Source organism: Arvicola amphibius, chromosome 1, assembly GCF_903992535.2.
Source record: "Arvicola amphibius chromosome 1, mArvAmp1.2, whole genome shotgun sequence".
NCBI lineage: Eukaryota > Metazoa > Chordata > Mammalia > Rodentia > Cricetidae > Arvicola > Arvicola amphibius.
In genome coordinates, this window is record NC_052047.1 from 152,625,104 (window position 1) to 152,647,430 (window position 22,327).

A 22,327-nucleotide genomic window follows, 5' to 3' on the forward strand; every position below is an offset into this window, starting at 1 on the left:
AACAAGGCTCTCCCTTGTTCTGCAGTATGTGTAACACCCTGCTGTGCCTGTCCATTCACTGAAGAAGACACAGGCTGCTGGTACCTGTTGATGTGTATGCAAATATCTCTTGGAGACCCTGCTTTATAGTCCTTTTGAATAAATAACGAGAAGTAAGCTTGTTGGCTCACATGGTAGTCCTATTTTTTTTTTTTTTGAGGGCTGGAGGCGCATCTTTAATAATCAAGTACAGTGAGGAGAATGGAGAGGAAGGGAGCAGCTACACCAGCTGCTGCTCTGCTTGGTGGCGGCCTTGTTGGCCAGGTCCTTGGCCTTCTCTGTAGCTGCCAGTGCCATCTCCTTTGTTTTTTCTTTGGCCTTTTTGGCTGTCTCAACGAGTGTACTGGAAGGAGCTTCCCCTTGTAACTTGGCCAAGATGTACTCAAAGCCCTTCATCGTCTTGGTCACATTGTTTTTGAACCGGGCAAGGCCAAATTCCTGGACAGCTCGAGAGACACCAAATAAGCTGGAGGAGACCCAGGCTTCCCGACGGATTTCGGTCCAGCCGCTGTTGTCAGAGCTCACACAGTAAACACATCGTTCCTCCACCACCATCAGCTGGGCGTGGTTGATGTTCCAGGTGTAGGTGGTCATGGTCTGGTTCTGTGGGTCCACAATCAAGTCCTCCAGGATGTACACCGAGTGAGCAACGTTGGCAGGAAAAAGTCGCTCTGCCCAATGTGGCATCCTGTTGGTCTTGGTCAGGAGTCTCCGAGACAGAAGCTTCTGGTCAGGGGTCACCTCCCGGTGTACTATGTCTTCCGTTAAGACATGTTTGCTATAGGGATTCGGGTACCGTTGCCAGAGGCAGCGAACATTTGGTCCCAGGAACTTCGGAGCACGCTCTGGCCCAGGAAATACTTCACCATCGTCCCGACCCGGACGGGCTCAGCACCCGTGCAGCATCAGGGTGAACAGCCCGGGGGTCGGGGGCACGTGGCTCGGCGCACGCCCACTAGGCTCGCAGCTCAGTCACCGCCGCGCCGCGCCCAAGTCCCTACGGCCGCCATGAGGGACTATAAGCGGTAGTCCTATTTTTTAGAGGGCCCTCCATGCTTTTCCATGGTGGCTGCACCGTTTTAAAGTTCTAGCAACAATACCCCAGGGTTCCAACTTTTCTGCCTCCTGACCAAATTTATTTTATTGGTTTTGGTAGTAACCGTTGTATGAGATGTGAGATGGCTTTGATCTGCACCCCTAGTAGTAATGTGTGTGTGTGTGGGGGGGGTCTTTTCACCTTCGCTGCACATGTCTGTGTCTCCTGTTCTTACCAAGGGGTGTTTTACGGAGATGTGTTCCACCGTAGTGGCCGATAGGCTTGTGGTTGCTGGCCTAAATGGTTCCAAACAGCTTTTACAAAATTCTACAGTGCCCATGGTCTCCACTCCTCCTTTCTCAAAAGAGCTGCACCCTGAACTACTAACCCAGCTCATGATGTGATCTGTAACTCAAGCCAAACCCTAGAGTTCTGACTTGTGTCCTTTTTGACTGAGCTCTGGGACTGCTCTTTGTCGGGTCGGTGACTCCGGAGCTTTTTCTTAAAGCCACTGCTTGCCTGTCCAGCTTGCTGAGCCTCCCTGGCACTGCACAAACATCCCTTGGATCCAGGACAGTAGCTAGTGGCTCTGTAGGGGGTGGCAATTTCAAGGCATCCAATAAGAGGTCTGAGTGGAAGCTCCCACTAGTAAAGGATTCAGCTTGGACAGAGGCAAGGGTCTGCATTCAGGGCATTCAGGGGACTCTCCTCAAACCTCAAGTTTGCCCCCCCCCTCAAAAAGTAAAATACTCCAGTTGGTTGGCTTCCCTCCCCCTCCTATACCCACATACCCTGGCAATGACCCAATGGCAGCTCAGGAATGTCGAGTGATGCCTCTCCCTTTCTGAGTGGTCTGAGAGGCCTCAGCTGCCCGGATTTGGGGATTTGGGGACAATGGAGCCTCAAGTTCCCCCAAACCCTGACTCCCTGCAAGGTGCAAGTTCTCCAGCACCAGAGATCAGAGTGACAGAGTGACCTAGAGGTGACCCCAAGGCCTGCAGAGAACTAAAGTGGGAAGCTGTTTGTGTAGGAGGTAGGGAGAGGACACTCAAGAGTTTAGGCTTTATGGGAACACACAGCTAGATACAGGTGGGAAAAGGGCCCCATATCACCTAGAGATTCCATGTGGCCAGAGAGGGTAGTTCAGGCCTTGTCCTTGGTTTATCTAACCAATCTATCCAGCCTTCCCTTTGCTGACTGTCCTGGTAAGGCTAGGACACAGGGATTTTACTTACCCAACCCCTAACTGCCTCCCATACCTGAGTCCAGGCCAGGACCCCAGGGAAGGAGCCCTTTGATGGCTCTTGAGCCAGTCATATTATAATACTCAAATGGGCCACCAGGCTTGGATGCAAGAGGTATATGTATTCCCTGGGAAGAGTAGGCTCTCTTCATTCCAGTGCTCAGTGTGACCATGTGAGGGCAGCAGTACCTGCTGTCCTCTTTGGCATGGGCTGCTGTATTCTCTTGGTGTGCAGAAATGGGGTTCCAGGATTGTGAAGAGCCTGGTAGAAAGGAATTAAACTCCTGTCTGCGGCAACATCATGGGTCTCTGGTTGTCCTGGCTAACCAAATCAAGAGTTCCTTGAACTACAGAGAACTAAGAGGTCCCTTTCTTCAAGCTCTGGTTTCCTGCAGCACAAAAGTCATGGGTCTTCCATCTCTGTGAGTTCTGCAGCCTAAAACACATTGGCAGTAGATTGGACATGTTCATAAAATAATTCCAGAAATTTCCAAAATGCCAAGCTGGAATGTGCCACACTCTCCATACGAAGAAAGCAGTGCGTCTGTAGGCTGGCCCTGCTGTCACCTCTCCTCATGTCACAGGTCCTGACTATCTCCCCACCATTCTTTAGAGAATTGGTCACCTCTGCCTCTCTTCCTGCCCTGTGTGTTTAGGCTTGGAATGGTTGCAGCTGGGCTGAATGCCTTCAGCCTTTTATTCTTGTCATTGTTCCCTAAACAATGCAGTGAACAATTATTTATAGAGCATTTCCATCACATTAGGTATTATAAGGAATTCCGAGATGGTTTAAAGTGCATGGTAGGGATGTGTGAAGGTTTCATGCAAATACTACCTTAGATAGGCAAGGAGCACAGGTTGATTTTGATGTCCACAAGGTGCCTTACAGGCCAGGTCTCCTGCAAACTCTTACACAGGCCAAGAGGAAATGTTAGCATACTGGAGAAATACACTTAAAGGTCTGGAAAAGATTTTCTCCAACCCGCAGGTCTGCCTCACCTTTCTGTCCTGAGTCATGCTAGGGTGGAGTGAGGGAGTCTGTTTTAACTAGCCCTCAGGGAAGTTCTGATAGAACTTCAAGTTTGCCAATCGTGGCGCCTGTTGGCATGAATGCTTAAGTTTTAGGGACTTGGTGTAGACATCAAAGTAATTGTACATTTGGGAATGTAACTACACTCTCAAGAGGATTTCAGTAAGTCAAAAATGCTACAGAAGTGGGGGCGGGGAAGCGGGAGGTAGTAACAAGCAAGCCACCCATTGCAGACTAGTCCATTCTAGCGATGCAGGCACCAGTGCTGCCTGCCCCCTCCTCAGTGACCATCCTGGGCATCCCAACCCTGTATGCAGCCAAAAGGGAGAAGAGGTTATCCGCCCCAGCAGAAGGCTGTAGAAGGCCTCCTTGGGTGGATGTTGAGGGTTTGTAGGGGGGCGAGGTTCGTTGTTTGAAGGCTGTTGTTGACAGTCACCCTGAGGTAGTGTTCTCACCTCTAGCCACCGGGATGCGTGGCTAAAGCCACGTGACATATCTAACTGCACTTCCCAGCCCCTTGGGGCTCAGACCCGGGTTCCTCTTGGGCCCCTGAGGGTGTGCCCGGGCGCAGCGGCCTGCAGGACTCTCATGCGTACCGGGTCCCCATTCCCCTCACCCCGCTTCGGCGAGTCCGAGGAACTGGGGGCGGGACAGGGGGCTGGGCCGGGTGTGGTGGCCCCCGAGGCCCTCGCGGGTGGGGTGAGCCCCTTCGCGACACCGCCCTCCCCGGATAGCCAATGGAGGTGGAGGTGCCGCGCCAGGATTGGAGCGGGCGCGGGACTGGCCAGCGCGGGGGCCGGGACGAGGGGCGGGCGAGGCGAGTGCTGTCAGCGCGGATATAAGGGAGGGAAAAGTTCCCTGCGTGGAGAGCCGGGCAGGCGCACGCTCGTACGGCGGCCGCAGCGGCAGGGCGGAGCCGGCAAGGCGGGCTACAGAGGAAGACCCTCGATCGCGACCTCGCCTTCCACGGTGTCTCTCAGACCTCGGCAACGTTCCGGAGTCCGGAGGACTTGTGCACAGCGGCCATGGGTGGCGTCGAAAAGCTCGGCAGGAGACAGAAGCCGCGGGAGGGGCCCACACCGCTGGGGGCGCCCCTGCCCATCTTCCGCTGGGAACAGATCCGTCAGCACGACCTACCAAACGACAAGTGGTTGGTCATCGAGCGCCGTGTCTACGATATCAGCCGCTGGGCACAGCGGCACCCAGGGGGCAGCCACCTCATCAGCAACCACAGCGCGGAGGACGCCACGGTAAGCTAGCCCACAGCCAGCGGGGTGGAGCCTGGCGCTAATGATGGGTGAGAGACGTGGGTCATAGGTTCCTAGTCTCATTCCACCTGCGGACCTTAGCATCCTTTCTGCTCTTTCTGACCTTTGACTCCCACAGCCTGGCTCCAGAGTTGAGATGGAACCAGGGCTAAGGAGGTCCCTTTCTTGCATGGAGGACCCGCGGTTGGGTCAGTCTGTGCAATAGGTCTCTCGGGGAGGAATGGGCCCATAGGGTGGGTGTGCCGTGAGAGGTAGATCCCACCACCCTAGGTAAGGACCCTCACTGTCGTACTGAAGGTCTCATCTCTGCTGTGAGTCTCTCAGACTAGTATCTGGTGCTTCCAAGTGAGAGGGGCAGGGCTGGGTCCCTACCGACAGGGATTTGCCTTCAGAGACTAGGGGCTGGGCAGCAGAGCTTGGGCAGGGTGTAGACTGTTCTGAGGGCCAGTGACTCACCTCTGCTGGGCTGGCAGCTGCACGTGGGAAGACTTTGCCAGGCTGGGTGGGCCTCCACGGGAAGCACAGTCACCCCAGGCACAAACTGGCCCCTGGGGACGCTGGCTTCCCATTCTCAGTCCACGGCTAGACAAGGAGGGATGTGGCTGGCCAGAAGGACTATCTGGCTGGAGCCCAACGGTAAAGCAGTTTCCTAGACCCTTCCTCCCTCAGCCACCCTATGTGGACAAAGGTTTGAGGCCATGATGCTCTGCCCTCAATTGTCCAGAACTGTGGGTTATTCACAATGGGTACCAGGAAGATCTTCAAGACTGGAGAGAATGAATTCCTAATGGAAGAACTTGGTGGCAGCAGAGGAGATTTTGCCCTGTCCCAGGACTGTCACTGTCCCTCTCCACCCCCCATTTATTCCAAGCAACTGAGAGGCATAAGAGTGAGAAGGTTCTTGAAAATCATCGACCTTGGACCATAGCATGTATGTGCATGCATGTGTCTGTGTGTGCATGTGTGTATCTGTGTGTGCCTGTGTGTGTGGGTGTACATATGTGTGCGTGTGTGCATGTGTGCACATGCGTGTGTTCCTGTCTTTCTACCAGGGCATGGTGAGCACGAGGTGCCACAGCCTCTCCCACAGAGCCCTGGCAACCCTGTGAGGATTGTGTTATAACATCGGATAGGATGCTGGGTAGGAGAGGAGAAGGACAGTAGAGAGCACAGACTGATAGGTTTTTTCCTGCTCAGGGCCAGGCCTGGACAGGGGCCCTCCTACATGGGATTCCTAACTTTATGCCCTGAGACCTCCATCTAATGGTTTTGCAATAGCCACCATTTTGATTCATAGCCAGTAAGATCTGTTAGGAAAACATCTCTCTGCATCTTGTAGCAGGGTTCTGGCTTTGCCATTGAAGGCTATGAGAGGTAATTCCTCTGAACCTCAGTTTCCTTATTGATCAAGTGGGGAGAGCTGGACCCTATGGCAAGCCAGTTAAGGGCAAGACCATCCCTTCTCAACCATGCTGCTATGTCGCAGCTGTGTGTTTGGTAACTGCTCTTTAATATATGTGTGCGAGCTGGAGAGTGAAGTGGGACCATCACAGCATTCCCAAGCCTTTGCTAGGTAACCTCTAGCCCTGTCTGTAGCAAGAAGAGATTGCTATAGTCCCCAGACATTGGGGTGGACTTGCTAAAACGTCCTGGTATGCTTAAATCAAAGGGTTGGGAGGAACCTGGGTTCAGCAGACCCCAGTCTTTGTCTGTGATGGACCCACAGGGAAAACCATGGATTGGACTGGTCCAGTGCCCTGTGCGATCAAGTCTAGATGTCAGTTGTCCCATCCCAGACCCTGCAGCTCAGGTTGGGGGTGGGAGGCTGCTGTCCACTTACATCAGCCCAGCCGCCCATCAGCTGTTCTCATGTCCAGGCAGCAGAAGCCTTCCTGCCAGGAAATTCCCAGAGTTCTTATGCCATGAAGTCAGCTTGTGACCATCCTGGGATACAGAGTCTGGTGCCCTGGGGAGAGCACTCTGGGCCCTGGGCCAGGTTTGCCTAAGAAGTCATGGTCACCCTGAGACAAGAAGAGCCAGTCAGAGAGTACAGCCCCTGCTGTTCATAAATATGTGAGGATCACACGCCAAGCACCTACTTTGTTCTAGACTCTAAATTCAATGTTTGTTATTGGTACTGTTTCTTAATCCTAAGGCAAGTATAGCTGCTGTTATTCCACTTTACAGATGAGAAGACATATGCAGAGAAACAAAGTGACTCGAAACAGTGGCAGGTGTGGGATTTGAATGCACAGCCATGCTGTTCCTCATCTTGGTTTCTCCGTGATGGGGTCCCCTAACTCTGTCCATGAGTATCTCCTATGCACCCCCATCTCTGCAGCTGCAGCTGTGAATAAAACATTTGCAGGGACGGAGTGTCCAGCAAATGGATCAGCTAAAGCAAAGACACAGACCACATCATTTATACCCGAGGAATGCAGCATGGCTGAAATAGAGAACAGTCACGGGGAGGGGGAATCAAAAGGTAGACGTGCCAGACTCACTAGATGCTTTTGTCCTTAGAAGGACTTTGGTTTATTCTAAAGAGGGAGAAGATCCAGGGAGGGGAGAGAATGGAAACCAAAGGGGTCTTCTTTATCTTTAAAAGGATCCTGAAAGGTTGGGACGAAGCTTAGTTGGCAGACTACTTGCCTAGTATTTGGGATGCCTTAGGTTCCATCCTTAGCGCCGCATAAACTTGCTTGTGGTGGCATCCACCTGTAACCCCATCACGAGGCAGAGACAGAGAACTTGGAGTTTAAGGTCTCTCTCGGGTATGAGGCAAGTTTGAGCCCAATCTTGGATTCATGAGACCTTGTCTCCAAGTCAAAGGACCCTTGGGGTTAGAGAAATGCCGAGTGGTGAACGGTGCATGCCACTCTTTCAGAGGACCTGCGTTCTGTTCCCAGCACCCACATTGGGTGACTCACAACCACTGGTAACTCCAGCTGCAGGAGAGCCAACATCTCTGGCCTTTGTGTGCACCCATGTTTACATATTATCCTACAAACACACACACACACACACACATAATTAACAATAGAACAAAATAGAATCATCTTCTAGAAGGGCAAAGGCTTTAAGATATCAAGGTAAGCAAGATGGGGACCTGCCCTCTCTTTGGGGAGGGAATTCAGAACAAGTGATCGTGTAATTGGGCTCCAAAGAGTGAATGTGGATACAAATAGAGTCCAGCATTGTGGTGCAGGCATTTAATCCCAGCACCTGGGAGGTGGAGGCGAGACCATGAGGAGTTGAGTATCCTCCTCAGTTACACGTTGAGTTTGAAGCCATCCTGGACAACATTAGATCTGATAGCAAAACAGAACCAAAAAGAAATATACTCGAGTTATCTCTGTGTTATCTTTAGAGAAGGAGCTGACCTGTCTGCACACTGTGACTCTATTTCCCATTCATTGTGGCAGGGATAAGATGGCTTTCATTTTGGTTTGACTGTGGGGACGGTGCTGGGCACCTGGGTGACTGGTTAGCACTCAACTGGTGTAGTTATGGGGAAGGTGAGAGTTTCCCAGCAGTCCCTGGTGCCCATTAAGCTGAAGCACTGTCAGCTTGAGAAAAATTCAAAGTCCAGCAGACCTGGCATCCATCTCCTTGTGACCCCTTGGGAATGATGAGCTAAAAGTAGGACTGGCTGATGCCACTGTCAGAGGCTGTGTCATAGAACTTTCCGCCAACAGTTATTGACTAGGCTCATTCTGAGAACTTTGGATGTGATCATTGACTTATTTCTAACAGCCTTCTGAGGTTGGGTCCTATCTGTTGTGTAGATAAAGAGACTGGGGCAGAAGATGAGCAATGGCATGGTACCTTAAAATGACAAAACCTTCATCCCTGTCCGTGTCTGAATGGGAGCTGAGAGGGAACAGGATGATGACCAGGAAGCTCTGAGGTCTAGAGAGGGCAGGATGGCCTCAACCACCCAGAACCAATGCCCACACCCTGTTCCCACCAACCACACCAGCTACTTGAAAGTCCTACTTCAGCGAGTCGTCATTCTGTGGGGCCTGAGTGGGCACTGGTTTGTTTTGTTTGAGTCAGGCTCTCATTATGTATTTTCCTGGCTGGCCTAGAACTCATTATATACATGAAGCTGGCCTCAAGCCCACAGAGATCAATCGTCATTTCCCTCCCGAGTACTGAGATTATAGGTACAAGCTACTATACCTGACTCTGGTAGGCTTGACAGGTGTCTTTTCCTGTGGGCTGAAGTGCCCACCCCTCCCTGTGAGGAGGGAGACTGGCAGGAATGCAGTGTGCAGAGTGGGAATAATGGTGACCTCAGAGTGTCAGGCAGCCTTCCCCCCTTTCTTCCTGAAAGGGGAGGCTTCCCTTGGCTGTCTTGGAGTTTCTGATAAAAGAGTCAGGTTTAAAGGGCGGTGGTGGCAGAGACAGGTTTGAGGCCAGCCTAGTCTACAGAGCGAGTTTCCGGATAGGCTCCAAAGCTACACAGGGAAACCCTGTCAAAAAAAAAAAAAAAAGGTCAAGCTCCAGTGGTAAAGCCAGAGTTCATTCGTAAAGAGGATCACGTGCCAGAAGACTGGGTCATTTTCAGGTATTTGCTGAGAAAGCAACATCTCTGAGGCCAAGGGTCCTGGCTAGTAGAGAATCAAACGTGTGTTCCCACCCTTCACCAGGACCCCAGGGATGCTGAGGAGCCTGGGGCAGCTTCCCTTGAGCTGGGCTTTGCTGCACAGGCTAGAGCCGCACACACATACTGATACGGAGCTATGTGTCCTTGCTTCCTTGTCCTTGCCTCAGTTTCTCCATCTGTTGGGGAGGGTTACTAATAATGTTTTCTCACGCGTCGGGGAGAGGGTGACAGGAACAGTTTAGTGCAGAGCCTTAGTCCCTCTTGTCTGTTTTCCATTTGGATGGCAAGAGCGGCGGGGGTGTCCGTGGAGACCCCAGGCCCCCCTCTAGCAAAGGTGGAAATAGGCAGCAAGTGCGGACCCAGATCACCAGAGCTGCAGCAGCTCTCCCTGCTTCCCCACCTCCCCACCTTTGTGGAACATTCTCCTTTCTTTGGCTGGAGACCAGAACTTCTTCCCTCCCTTTCATGCCCGGGGTAGAAGGAGGTTGTCTCCCCCATCCCCCAGCCTTCCTGTCCCTTAGGCGGAGACTCAACTAGGTCTTGACCCAACACAACACATTTTTACTCCTCTACTCAAACGTGCAGCCGTGGCTGTCAGCAGCAGGTGCGCAGCAGAGCCCTGGGGTGCAGCAGAAAGCTGGATAAGGGGCTCCTGTTATTCCCCAGGCCTCTTCTAAGTGCCTTACCCCCCAGCAGCCTGTGAGGTTGCGTTAGTGTTTCCCATCTTTCTGAGAAGGACATGCAGAGGGAAGGGGGGCAAGCCTGTCTGGGGCTCCTACATGGAGTCACAGGTTCCATCTGCAGGACAGCTGTCTCCAAACTGTACCCCACCCCAATCCCCAGTCAGATGCTGTGCAGAGCTCGTAGTGAGCTGGGGTCAGACCAGGGGCTCTGCTTGTCTGGACTCTGAGGTTTACACATTCTGAGGTTGTATGGACACTATAAAGAACAGACTCAAGTTCAAATCCCAGCTCTGCCACTACAAATTCTTATACTGGGACAGGTGTCTCAAGGGAAAAAAGTTCACAACCCTACCCTGGGAGGTGAGGAAGGCTGACTCTTGTCTACTTATCATCTGCATGTGGAAACTTGCCCTAAACCAAACCAGGTCTATCTGTAAACAGAGCCTACAGGGCTCACAGGGAACTTAAGTTTGCTATGCTTTTTTATTTTTATTTTTTTCAGATTAATAAAAAGTTATGTGCATGAGTGTTTTGCCTGCATGTACATATGTGCATCACATGTGTACCTAGTGCTCACAGAGGTCAGAAGGTGTCAAATTCCCTGGAACTGGTATTTATGATGCTTGTGACCACCATGTAGGCGCTGGAAACTGAACCTGAATCCTCTGCAAAACCAGCCAGTGTTCCTAACCACTGAGCCATCTCTCTGGTCCCCCGTGGTGTGCCTTTTGATTCGGGCAGTTTTTACCCACTCTTCCCTGAGACTCAATGAAAGATTTCCAGTTTCATTTACTTTTGACTCTGTGTGTGTGTGTGTGTGTGTGTGTGTGTGTGTGTGTGTGTATGTGGTGTGAAATCACAAGGTTTGATACATATATCCCTTAACCTTTCTGAGTCTTCCTTTCTCCCTGGCCCTTGGTCCTTGATCCCACAAAGGAATACTCCAAATGACCCAAGCTAGAGTCCTGGGAAGGTCCCTGCTGGTTCTCAGAGTCCAGGAACCCACCCTGTGAGTGTTCTCCTTGGTGCTCACTCACTCCCAAGGCCCCAGCCTTCTGTCCAAGGGCCTAGGGCCACTTGCCTGTCCCCTTCCCACCAGCTGGAGCCTTGACCTACCCACCATAGAAGTTTCTGACCTGGCCCCAAGGGGGCTCACACCTTCTCTATCACTTGTGGACTGAGCTGACTGCAAGACCCTTGAGTGAACCTGGTTCTGCTCGCCTCCCTACAGTACAGAACCATCTGGTGTTCGTGTCGGCTGTGACCCTGGGCACACTTCTAAGAGTTTGACTCTCACTTGTTGCGGTAGTGGGTGGCTGTGTGTGTGAGAGAGGGGGCAGCAGAGAGAGGAGAGAGAGTGTCTGTCTGTCTGTCTTCCCATGCCCCAGGCTCTGTGCTCAGGTAGAGAGGTTTCAAATCACCATCAGCTTTATACAACATAGATGAAACTTGAGGATATTAAGCTGTGTGGAATAGGCTAATCACAGAGGGACAAATGCTATCTGACTCCATTAAAGTAAGCTTCCTAGAATAAGGCTAGAGCCGTAGGAACCAATGGTGGGGTTGGGGCTGTGGAAGGAGAATAAGGAGTTGAATGGGTATAGCCTTTCATCTGGGGAAGAGGAGATATTCTAGACATGGGTGGGCACACATCAGCACAAAGGCCCTTGATACCAATGGACATTACACCTAAGAATGATGAACTTAGATGTATTTTGTAGATATTAATAATAATAAATATAATAATAGAAGACTGGGGATGTAGCTCAGTGGGTAGCACATTGCCTAGCACCCACAGAATCCTTGGGTTCAATCCCTGGGAGTGCACAAACCAGAAGTGGTGGTGTGCACCTGTAATCCCATCACTCAAAGGCGGAGTCAGAAGAATCAGAAGCTTAAGGTCATCCTCAGCTACAAATGAAGTTCAAGGCCATCCTGGACTATGTATGATGATACTGTCTTAGAAACAAAGATGACAGTAAAGTTTATGTTGTGCAGTCCAATATCAGAAGGGTCCTGAAGATAGGAAGTAGAGGCCTTTGCCCGAGAATGTACAGGCTCAAAGTCACATGGAAGTGGAGTCAAGAGAACCCCAGTGAGCCTGGGTCCAGGCAACTTCCTGTAGAACCCCATTCTCCTGTGTCCTTGCCCCTCCTTCATCTCCAGAGGAAGTAAGGGCTATGCTTTTATAACCTCTTCTGCTGGGTGGGGCCCAGGGACCCATCCAGCCTGGGTTATTTCAGAAACCACACCTTCCTAGCTCCCCAGTTTCTAGCTGTCTTGGGTCAGTGACCCCCTAGATATGATCTCTAAATAAAGTCTCCTTCCTCCAAGGACTCTTCAGAAATGTCCTGCCAGTAAGTGTAAGGACTATGGTCGTTTTAAGCTTCATTTTATTTTAAAATTATTTTATTACTTATTTTCTCTGCATGTGCATGTGTACTGTACACATGTGGGTGTGTGTAGGAGTGCCCACGTGCATGTGGAGGCCAGAGGAGGAACTTGGGTGCCCTGCACGATCACTCTCTACTCCATTCCTCTAGACAGACTCACTGAATGGAGATGCACTGGCAACCTGCAGGCTCCTCCGTCTCTGCCCTCCCCCACTTCCCACCCAGTGCTGGGGTTACAGACTCACATAGCTATGCCCAGATGATTTCTACGTGGGCACTAGGGATTTGAACTCAGGTCATCATGCTTTTACAGCAAGTGCTCTTCCCACTGAGCCAACTTCCCAGCCTTTTATTTTGATAGACACTTAATAAAGCCCCTGTTCCTGTGACCAGTGGGCTATTTCAACACCTGTATACAATGTACAATGATCAGGGTAATTAGCTTGGTGGTACAGTGGGGTGACTGTAGTTAACAACGTCATTTCTGTTTCAACCTACACAAGCTGGTAGACTCTTGGACAACAGGAGGACCCTGTTCTTTGTCAGACTTCTGCAAAGGTGTCTTTTTTCAGCATCTTGGAAGGGCCCTCAGTCCCCTTTCCTAGGGCCATGGGGACAATGGCATCCAGTCACCCTCTCTGCGTTTGAAATTGCAACTGTAAAAGTCAGGTGACTGCCTGCGGCTAATGAATGGGCGCGATGTGATATCATAGGCAAACAATGAATGGTCTAAGCACACAGCAAGAGCAAGGTTGAGGAAGAAAGGATGAGGGAGCCCAGTCACCTTTGTCCTTATCTGTCCTATCTCTCTCTTTTGTTTTTTTCCTGTATAGCGGCTCCTCATCCCTGCCTCAGTTATTATAGAAAGACACAGGAGTGCCAGGCTTTTCTGTTCTTAAGATTATACTATCTACTGAGAATGCAGCTCAGTTGGTAGAGCGCTTGCCAGTCGTGCGTGGAGACTCTGACTTCAGTTCTCAGCACTTGTGTGAACTGGGTAGGCATGATGACGCATGCCTGTAGTTCCAGCACTAGGGAGGTTGAGGCAAGAGTATCAGTCTAGGTCATTTAGCAACTATTTAGCCAGGGCTACATGAAACTATGTCTCCAAAAAAAGAAAAGAATAACCAAATAAGTTTAACTGCTCAATATCTTCCTCTCATGAATCTAAGAGCTCAATGTGTATGGCCTACCACTGACTGGCCTCAAGTGACCCAGGGGTCTTCAATGACAAGTCTCCCCACACACATTTTACCCACTGTTGTGTTGATAATTGGATACATTTAACAATTGTGATCCAAATCTTATATTCTGTAGAAAATACTGTGGCATACAGAAAGCTTTTTGGAAGGCCTAAACCTTTTCATGGATGGACTCAGTCTTTCTGCAGTTCTTTCAGGCATATTGAGAGGAGAACCCTGTGCTGGATGAAGCAGATGGGGCATGGCAAATGAGGGGTGTTGAACAGGATACCTGGGACCTGGGGCAGACTAGGGAGGGCTGATAGGTAAGGTTGATCCTCCCGGGTTTTTTTCTGACTGCCCAACGTCTAGCCGACTTTCTATCTGGCTGGCTGTCCATCAACAGTTTCTTTCTGTTAGTTTTAAGAATTAGATTTATTCAATTTTTGTATGTGTGAGTGTTTACCCTGCATGTATTTACATGTAACACATGCATGCTTGGTGTCATGGAGGTAAGAAGAGGACATTGGATCCTCTGAAACTGGAGTTATGGATGGATGTCGGCCCGCACATGTGTGCTGGGAATCTAACCTGGGTCTTCTGCAGAGCAACAAGTGCTCTTAACCACTATGCCATCTCCACAGCAGTGCAACCGCCTTTCCACCCCATTTCTGTGATTCTTCCTGGGTGTTATATGATTTGTGTTTCTATTCACTTGACTGTTTGTTCTCCTTCAGGATGCCTTCCACGCCTTCCACCAGAATCTCCATTATGTGCGCAAGTTCCTGAAACCCTTGCTGATTGGAGAGCTAGCCCCAGAGGAGCCCAGCCAGGATGGGGCTCAGAATGTGAGGGAACAGCTGGAGGCTTGGGGGCTTTGCCTGTTGCCTGTAGCAGCTTGTTCTATATTACTTCTGGGGTACTCAGGATGGGGGCTGGGTCTGCAGTCCCTTTGGGGCCATAGTCAAAAGGTGAAAGTCATAGTGATGTCCTGTAGAAGTAAGGATTCCAGATTTGACTTAGCTAGGTACTTGCTGTGGGTCTCCAGGTGAGGCCTCTTTCTGCCCCAAGTTCTACAGTGAGGATGTTTTTGAGTCCCAAAGGATCTCTCTATTGGCTATGGTTTTCTCTGCTTCTCACCCACCCCACACCTTTGGGATCAGGGAGAGACTTAGCTGCTAGCTAGTGCCCCAGCTTACACCCTGGCTGGTGTTTTTGTTCCTTTATCCATTACCTTTGCTGATACCTGGGCCCAGCAATGGGCAATGGGATGGCTTAAGAAGCAATGAGAAGTTTCTGTGGACTCTGGTGGTCGTGCTTCCTCATCTTCTGGACTACTCTCCTGCCACAGGCCCAGATGATCGAGGACTTCCGAGCCTTGCGCCAGGCAGCTGAGGATATGAAGCTGTTTGAAGTTAACCACAGTTTCTTTGCACTCATGCTGAGCTTAATCCTGGTTATGGAGTTGCTGGCCTGGCTTATCATTTACCTCTCGGGCACCGGCTGGGTGTCCAGCATCCTTGCTGCCATCATCCTGTCCTTATCTCAGGTAATTCCAAGACTATGCAGCAGATATGGGGTCCAGCACATGTGGAAAACTCAGGACAGTTTTTTTTTTTAATGAATGAAAGAAAGGATGGATGGATGGATGGACGGATGGATGGAGGATGATGGATGGACGGACGGATGGAGGATGATGGATGGGTGGGTAAGTAAGTGAGTAAGTGAAATGTTAGAGGCCTTTAAGATGTGCCAGGTCCAGAATGTCACAGCCCTGTGTGTGATAGGACTTGCGTAGGTGAAGAAAAGGCCTAACATGAAGGTCATGGCAAAAACTCCAGCAACAAAAAACAGATTAGCAAGAGAAAAGCCTAGAAAATTTATCTGATCATAGTCTTATATGGCCAAAGAGCCTTCAGATTAAAGAGCAAAAGACCAGGGGTGAGCTGATGTATGAAGCATGAATAGCCTGTAGGAATGGCCTCAGACATGAGAAGTCTGATGGAAAGAGAATGAGAGGGTCTGAGCCAGTGGAAACAGACTGGCTCAGAAACCTGGCAAGGCCTGGCTGCTCAGACTTTTCTTGGCCTCTTTCTGAGGCATTCTTCCCTCCCAGGTATGGGATGGAATGCTTTTCCAAACAGGTCTTACGCACTCATCTCAGATGAGGTGGCCCTCTGTAAGGTCAGGACCAAGGCAAAAGGGAAATTAAGAGTAGTGATTTCAGGCTTTGGGGGAAGAGCAGCCCTGTGTCTATGGCCTGCCTCAGGTAGGGGAAAGAATTCTAGGTTCTTTCATTTGCCTTGGGGGATGCAGGGAAGCAGGAGATAGGAATCTATGAGAAGAACAGAAAGTTGGCTTCTGCAGCCTGTATTCAGAGGAACAGTCTTTCTGAATCTCAACCTTTGCATACACGCATACCATCAGACTCAGGTGCATTGGTCCAGTAAAAGAGGCAGCTGGTTCCAGCAGAACATCCATAGTAGGTGAAGCATAAGCAGCGGGTGGACCCCTAGTACCAAAAGGGGCCTAGGTAGCGTCCTCCACCCTTGACCTCTTCCTCCCCCCAGGCCCAGAGCTGGTGTCTGCAACATGATATAGGCCATACCTTCATCTTCACGAAGTCCAGGTGGAACTATGTGGCCCACCAGTTCGTGATGGGGCATTTGAAAGTGAGTGTGAATCTGGGGGAGCGTCCAGGCATGGAATCGGGGCTCTTCTGGGTCTGCTCAAATGTGTGGGTACCAAGTAGGGGCACAGCCCGACTCCACCCCTGAGATCCCTTCTCCACACAGGGCTTCTCTCCCCATTGGTGGAATTCCCGCCACTTCCAGCACCATGCCAAACCCAACATCTTCAACAAGGATCCAGATGTGGGTCTGGCACCTGTCTTCGTCCTGGGAGAGTCATCTGTGGAGGTAGGTGGCAGGGATCATGGACACTCAGGACAGGCCTGCAGCTAAGGGGCCTTAGCAGGGACTGAAACCCCATGCTTGTCCCCTAGCTTAGCCTTATTCCAGCTCTAGGTTCGGTCCTTCTCCCATCTCCTAGCCACCTGGGGATGAGTGGCCCAGTGGCTAGAATCTAGAGTTGCCGTTGACCTTAGCCTCAGCCAGCCCCCTGACTTTGGCCTGGAGAGCTGCTCTCCCCAGCTGACACCTGTCTCCACAGTATGGCAAGAAGAAAATCAGATACCTACCTTACCACGTTCAGCATCTGTACTTCTTCCTGAGTGAGTACCTGCCAGCCCTCTGGGGTGGGGCAGGCCCTCAGCCTATGCTACCCACCCTCCCCAGAGTCCCTCTACCTGGAGTCTTAGAGTGTTCTGTAACTGCTTCTGCAAACAGGGACAGGGTAGACTCAAGGACAGAAATGTGTAAGGCTGGCTCCTGACCTATACAAGGGACAAGGGAGGTGGGAGACAGGGACAAGAGCCAGCCACCAAGAGACCAAGTATGAGTCAGGCCCTGTGGGAACTGTGAGGTCATCTCAGTGGATAGGTCCGCATTTATATTCTCTCCTCCACCCACCTCACCCGGGTACCCCATCCCTATTACTGCATACCCCATGCTCCCTTCTTGCAGTTGGCCCACCATTGCTCACCTTGGTGAACTTCGAACTTGAAAATGTGTGGCACATGCTGTGGTACATGCAGTGGATGGTGAGTGTACTGCTCGGGACCACAAGTATCCAACTTTCTGGGAGAGGGCTTCAGGGGACAGTCCTTTCCATCCCCGAGTGTGAATGGGTGTGTGTGGGTGGGTGGGTGGGGGTGTGGGTGTGCAAGGAGAGAGTATGCACTTTGGGGTATGCGGTGGATCTCTTCTGTGAATGAGCTCCCCTCATGGGGAGAGTCACTGGACTGACTGCCAGGCACCTGTGTCCCAGGCATGGGCTGCCCTACTGCACCCTCAAGGTCACCACCATGGTCAGCTCTAACTGGTGACATGGCAGGGACCTCATCCTTTTACTTAGTCATGAAAGCAGAAGCCTGATGAGGGGCAGTGGCCTATCTGGAACCCTGAAGCAAATGCAAAAGAGAGTTGAATGACCCCAGCCCTTCCTCCTGTCTCCCAGTTCCCCCCATCCGTGGAGGCTACTCAGCACTGTCTCTGTCTTCCTTGTAGGACTTGCTGTGGGCTGCTAGTTTCTACTGCCGCTTCTTCTTGTCCTATGCTCCCTTCTATGGTGCAACTGGGACACTGTTTTTCTTTGTTGCCGTCAGGTATGGGCAGATTCAGGGTGGCAGGGAGTGGGGAGGTTTCACGCAGGCGGGGGACCCTGACCACAGCCCTCCCTGCTTAGCCTGTTGTCCCAATGTAGGATGGGTGCCAGTACCACCTCTTCAGGTGGCTGTTACGATAATCAAATTTTAGCAGGGTGGCCAGACCCTGGGGCTGGTGAGTCTGAGGAAAGCAGCTTGACTTGGTCATGGGTCTGTGGGTGGCTCTCAGCCTCTATGCTCTATGAAGTTTCTTTAAATGTCAATGCAGAAGCAACTAGATAACTCTATTGTACAGATGGAGAAGTTGGGGCCCAGGTCTGGGTTCAGCTGTATGTATGCCAGCCTCCACTCTGAGCTGGATTTAGGGCAGTACCAAAGCCTCCCTCACAGGGTCCTGGAGAGCAACTGGTTTGTGTGGATCACGCAGATGAACCACATCCCTAAGGAGATTGGTTACGAAAAGCACCGGGACTGGGTCAGCTCTCAGGTAGGCCCTGGGGAGCCTAGTTGGAGGACATGCCAGCTGGGGAGTCATGCTCTGGGAGGGATCGGGCCCTGCTGAAGCTGCCAGATGGTGGGGTCAAGGTTCTGAGCCAGCTTCCCTCACTTGTACCCCTCCTGCCCCTGGCAGCTGATAACCACCCGCAATGTGAAACCTTCGTCCTTGGTTAGCTGGTTCACTGGGCACCTCTGTTACCAGATTGAGCACCAGTAAGTGTGGCCTGTAGGGCTTTCTGGGTACAGGGTGAGGCCAAAACCAGGGTCCAGGACTCACTTCTCTGTGATCCCTGGAAGATATGGCCTAGAGGGTGAGGAGTAGGTGGGCTGCCTCTGGCAGCTCCCCACTCAGATCTTGCCTTCCCTCCCAGCCTCTTTCCCACGATGCCAAGGCACAGTTACCCCAAGGTGGCCCCCCTGGTCAAGGCGTTCTGCAGCAAGCATGGCCTGCAGTACGAGGTGAAACCCTTCTTCACTGCCATAGTGGACATCATCAGGTAAGGCTGCGCTGAGCTCCTAAGGTTGCATAGACTAGTCTCTTCCCAGTCCATGCTCACTCTTGACCCAGTCAGAGAGGAGCCCTCCCTCACTACTGGCTTTCTAGACCTTTCCTGATCAACTTGTTCCCCAGCGTAGAGATCTCATGGAGCCCTAGAAATATGGCAGTGAGTCAGACAGGCTTAGAGGTTTCTGCCTCTTGGGAACTGAAACCAGTGTTCTAGCTGGGGAAACAAAGCAAGCATTTGTAGGGCTGGGGAGTTGTCTCAGTAGGTAAAGTGCTTTCTGTGTAAGGATGAAGACTTGAGGTCAGACCCCTGGCACCCATGTGAAAAGCCAGGAATGATGGCATGTGCCTGTAATCCCAGCACTGGGGAGGCAGAAACAGGGGATCCCTCTAGGGTTTATTGGCCAGTGAGCTCCAGGTTCAGTGAGAGACCTTGTCTCAGAAAATAAGATGGAAAAGAAATAAGAAGATGCTGGACATCAACCTCACACATGTAACATGCATTCACACCACAAACACACGCAGGTGCGTGGTCAAACAATGAGTGCATGATAAAATTTGAGAACCATTTTAAATAACATGTAACGAGAATGAAACCTAGGGTGGAGGCAGGAAAGGGGATGTGGAGGGTCAGGCGGAGGGTGTAATATTGCTTGTGGCATAGCAGGTGCAGAGTGTGGAGAATCTGCCATGTGAGCAGAAGCAAGAAGCTGGGAGACAGCTGGTAACTGGGGAAAGGGCACCTGGCTGAAAACAGAGGCCCTGCGGAGGTCCTCAGGCAGGAATGTGCTGGTTTGTGGGAGGAGAGGAGGGAGACCACCTCACTTTTAAATATTACAAAGATGCTCTAAAGTGCGCATGTACTCTGAGCAAGAATAGAAGCGGAAAGGGGAAGGCCAAGCTGCTTGTAGGGAGGCAGGGCTTAGGGGAGGGCTCAGTCTCCAGGAACAGCCTTGGAGGTAAGAAAACAGAGGTTGGATTCCAGACCTGTGACATCTGTACATTGTTCTTTTCCTGTTCTTGTCTTTGGGATTATGATGGGGGCAGGTTCTGTGCCCCATGTCTTGGGTTGCAGAGCCCAAAAGGGAGAGGCAACAGGGAGAACCAGATGAATGATGGCCAGACCCACTGAGGCTCACAACTGGACTTGGCCACCTGCCACTCACCTCCCTGTTGCAGTCCAGATTCCACTCTGGTTAATGAGTACCTGGCCCCACACAGCTGCCTGTCTTGGGGAGGGCGGGGGATGGGAACCCACAGGGATGTCTTTACTCAACATTCCTTATGGGACACGGGGATGCTAATACCTTCCAGTTGAGTCCCTGACTCCCATTCCCAACTCTCAGATCCTTGAAGAAGTCTGGCGACATCTGGCTGGAGGCATATCTCCATCAATAAAGACAGCGCCCTCTTGGGTGGCAAAGCAGGAAAGTATACAGACTCCAGCAATCACTAAGTCACTGGGCAAGATGGACAGCCCTCTTCACCCCCTGCTGGGGCAGCCTGCCTGGTCCTCGACATCTTCTGTTCAAGAGCCCTATGGCTGTGGCACTTGTTCAGCAGGACCAGGGGTAGAACATAGCATGTTTTCCTAGAGCAAGAATGGGAGGAAAACTTGTTATTTTTATATAAAAAGCAACTCAGACACATGGAGCCAAGTGTTGAATTTTCATGGATTTTCTGCTTCAGATTTCCTGGAGGGGGTATCAGTGTGTCGAGACGGGGCGGGATGTAAGGAGTTTCCTTCCATGCTGGGGACTCTGGGTCATGGCGGCAACAGCTGCTTCCAGCTCAGCTCCACCTCAGGGCTTGGCCCCTTTCTGTTCCTACAGTCAGCAGCACCCTGGGATGAGTTATATCTGAAGGACCTGGGGTTGAGGGTCACATCTGCAGAAGCCTCTGAGTTGCAGGATGGAAAGCCCATGTGTTGGTACTGGCCTCCTACAGTCTTCCACACAGGAGGGTCCAGTAGTGGGGAGTTCTGCCAGACTTGGCACAACAGTTACAGTGCTGAGTGGGCAGGGACTCGGGTGGCCATTCTGTCACTAAGTCCTTGGAATATGAGGACCGTTTCTTGAGCAGGGGCTAGCCTCCCACTTGGCCTCCAGCTGTCCATCTGGATAAGCTGACCATATCTATCAACTTTTGGACATCTCTACAGGGAGATTTTGCTTAAATCTTGCTTCTCCACTCCCAAAGTACTAAGAATGTTTCCTTCTGTTTATACTAAGCACCCCAGTTTGGGAGGACATACACACTCAGTGCTTTAGCCATACGAGGCAAAGTTCTCCACCACTAACCTAAACCCAAGCTTGGTGAGAAGAAAAGAGAAGGCCCAGTGGACCCTTTCACCCCCAGCACAGACACTCCATGACTCCAAGCTGGGCTGCAGATCTTTAAAGAAGTTTCAGCAGTTTTAGGCAGTAGCTAACCCAGCAGAAATACCGAGCTAGGGTCTCCTGAAGGAGCAGAGGCCGCCTCACCAGTTTGGGGGGGACGCCCCACACCACTCTTGTCCAGCACTTCCATTGCTCCGGACCGCTGTCTTTGAGAGGGAAGGATACAAATGGTGTAGTTCTGCTCACACAGTTCTCTGGTCCTGCCCTGTTGTCTGAGGTTTTTTGTCGCGTCCAGTTCCCGCAATCATTATGTCCCAGAGAAACCACACAGAGGTCTACTTTAGTTATAAACTGATTGGCCATCAGCTCAGGCTCCTTATTAACTCTTATAACTTATATTAGCCCATTATTCTATTATATGTTAGTCACATGGCTCAGTACCTTATTCAGCGAGGCAATCACATCTTGCTGCTTCTGTGGCTGGGATAGGACGGCAGAGGAATGGGCTTCTTCCTTCCCAGAATTCTGTTCTCATTGGCCCACCTATACTTCCTGCCCGGCTACTGGCCAATCAACATTTATTTAAAATATAATTGACAGACTACAGACCATTCTCCCACACCACTGCCTCATGGAACGTGAATGTTTCAAGACCCAAAGACATTTGAATGTTCACAGAGACCGTGAGGCTGGTTTCCTGGCCTCTTCCTCTAACCCGGGGATGTCCTCTTAACCCATGGAGTTCCTTCCCTGCCCAGCTCAGCTCACTGTCAGTGACTGGTGGGTCCCCAGAGCCTGGCCAGAGAGGATGACAGAGACACTGGAGGTGTAATGTCCTTCTCTCACCCTGGACCAGGAGAGCATGTGATGGGTCTTCCTCCATTTACATTCCCTTCCAGGCCTGCAGTAAGCAACAGAAAGCTCCCTATGACCTCATTGCCCAGGGAAGTGCCAGCAGGAACCTCCTGGAGAAGGCTAGGGAAGCAGAGGTTGGTAGCACCACCATCTGCTGGGTACCCACCTTGATCTACTCCATTTAGCTTCTACCTCCCTTTCTTTGGAATTAGGTGAGGGCTAAGTCATGCATGTGTGAGGACTTAAGGCTGCTTGATCTCAGGGAAGGAATCAAGCTCTCAAAGCTAAAGTATCACTTCCAAAGTGGTGAGAAAGAAAAATGATGTCCCAGGAAGGCTCTTAGCAAAAGGCTGGGCTCAGAAGTGTTATTTCTAAACCTTATGCACATGATCCCATGCCCCTGGGCTAACTACTTGGTGC

At 51.2% G+C, this 22,327-nt stretch overlaps 2 protein-coding genes across 2 annotated transcripts; one reads left to right on the top strand and one right to left on the bottom strand.

Annotated features, from left to right (window-relative positions):
* Positions 1-207: 207 nt before the first annotated feature.
* Positions 208-1,596, bottom strand: LOC119800133 (PRELI domain-containing protein 1, mitochondrial-like). Its single transcript, XM_038310208.1, is given in 2 exon segments — positions 208-845; positions 848-1,596. Coding segments are annotated over 2 exon segments (684 nt in total). The 5' UTR covers positions 909-1,596; the 3' UTR covers positions 208-222.
* Positions 1,597-4,201: 2,605 nt separating this feature from the next.
* Positions 4,202-20,366, top strand: Fads3 (fatty acid desaturase 3). The gene is made up of 12 exons (XM_038337414.1): positions 4,202-4,598; positions 14,223-14,333; positions 14,837-15,034; positions 16,056-16,157; positions 16,281-16,403; positions 16,657-16,717; positions 17,070-17,146; positions 17,613-17,710; positions 18,101-18,197; positions 18,342-18,421; positions 18,580-18,705; positions 20,060-20,366. Exons 1-12 carry the CDS (start codon positions 4,374-4,376, stop codon positions 20,109-20,111), a joined length of 1,350 nt encoding a protein of 449 aa, XP_038193342.1. The 5' UTR covers positions 4,202-4,373; the 3' UTR covers positions 20,112-20,366.
* The last annotated feature ends 1,961 nt before the right edge of the window (positions 20,367-22,327 follow it).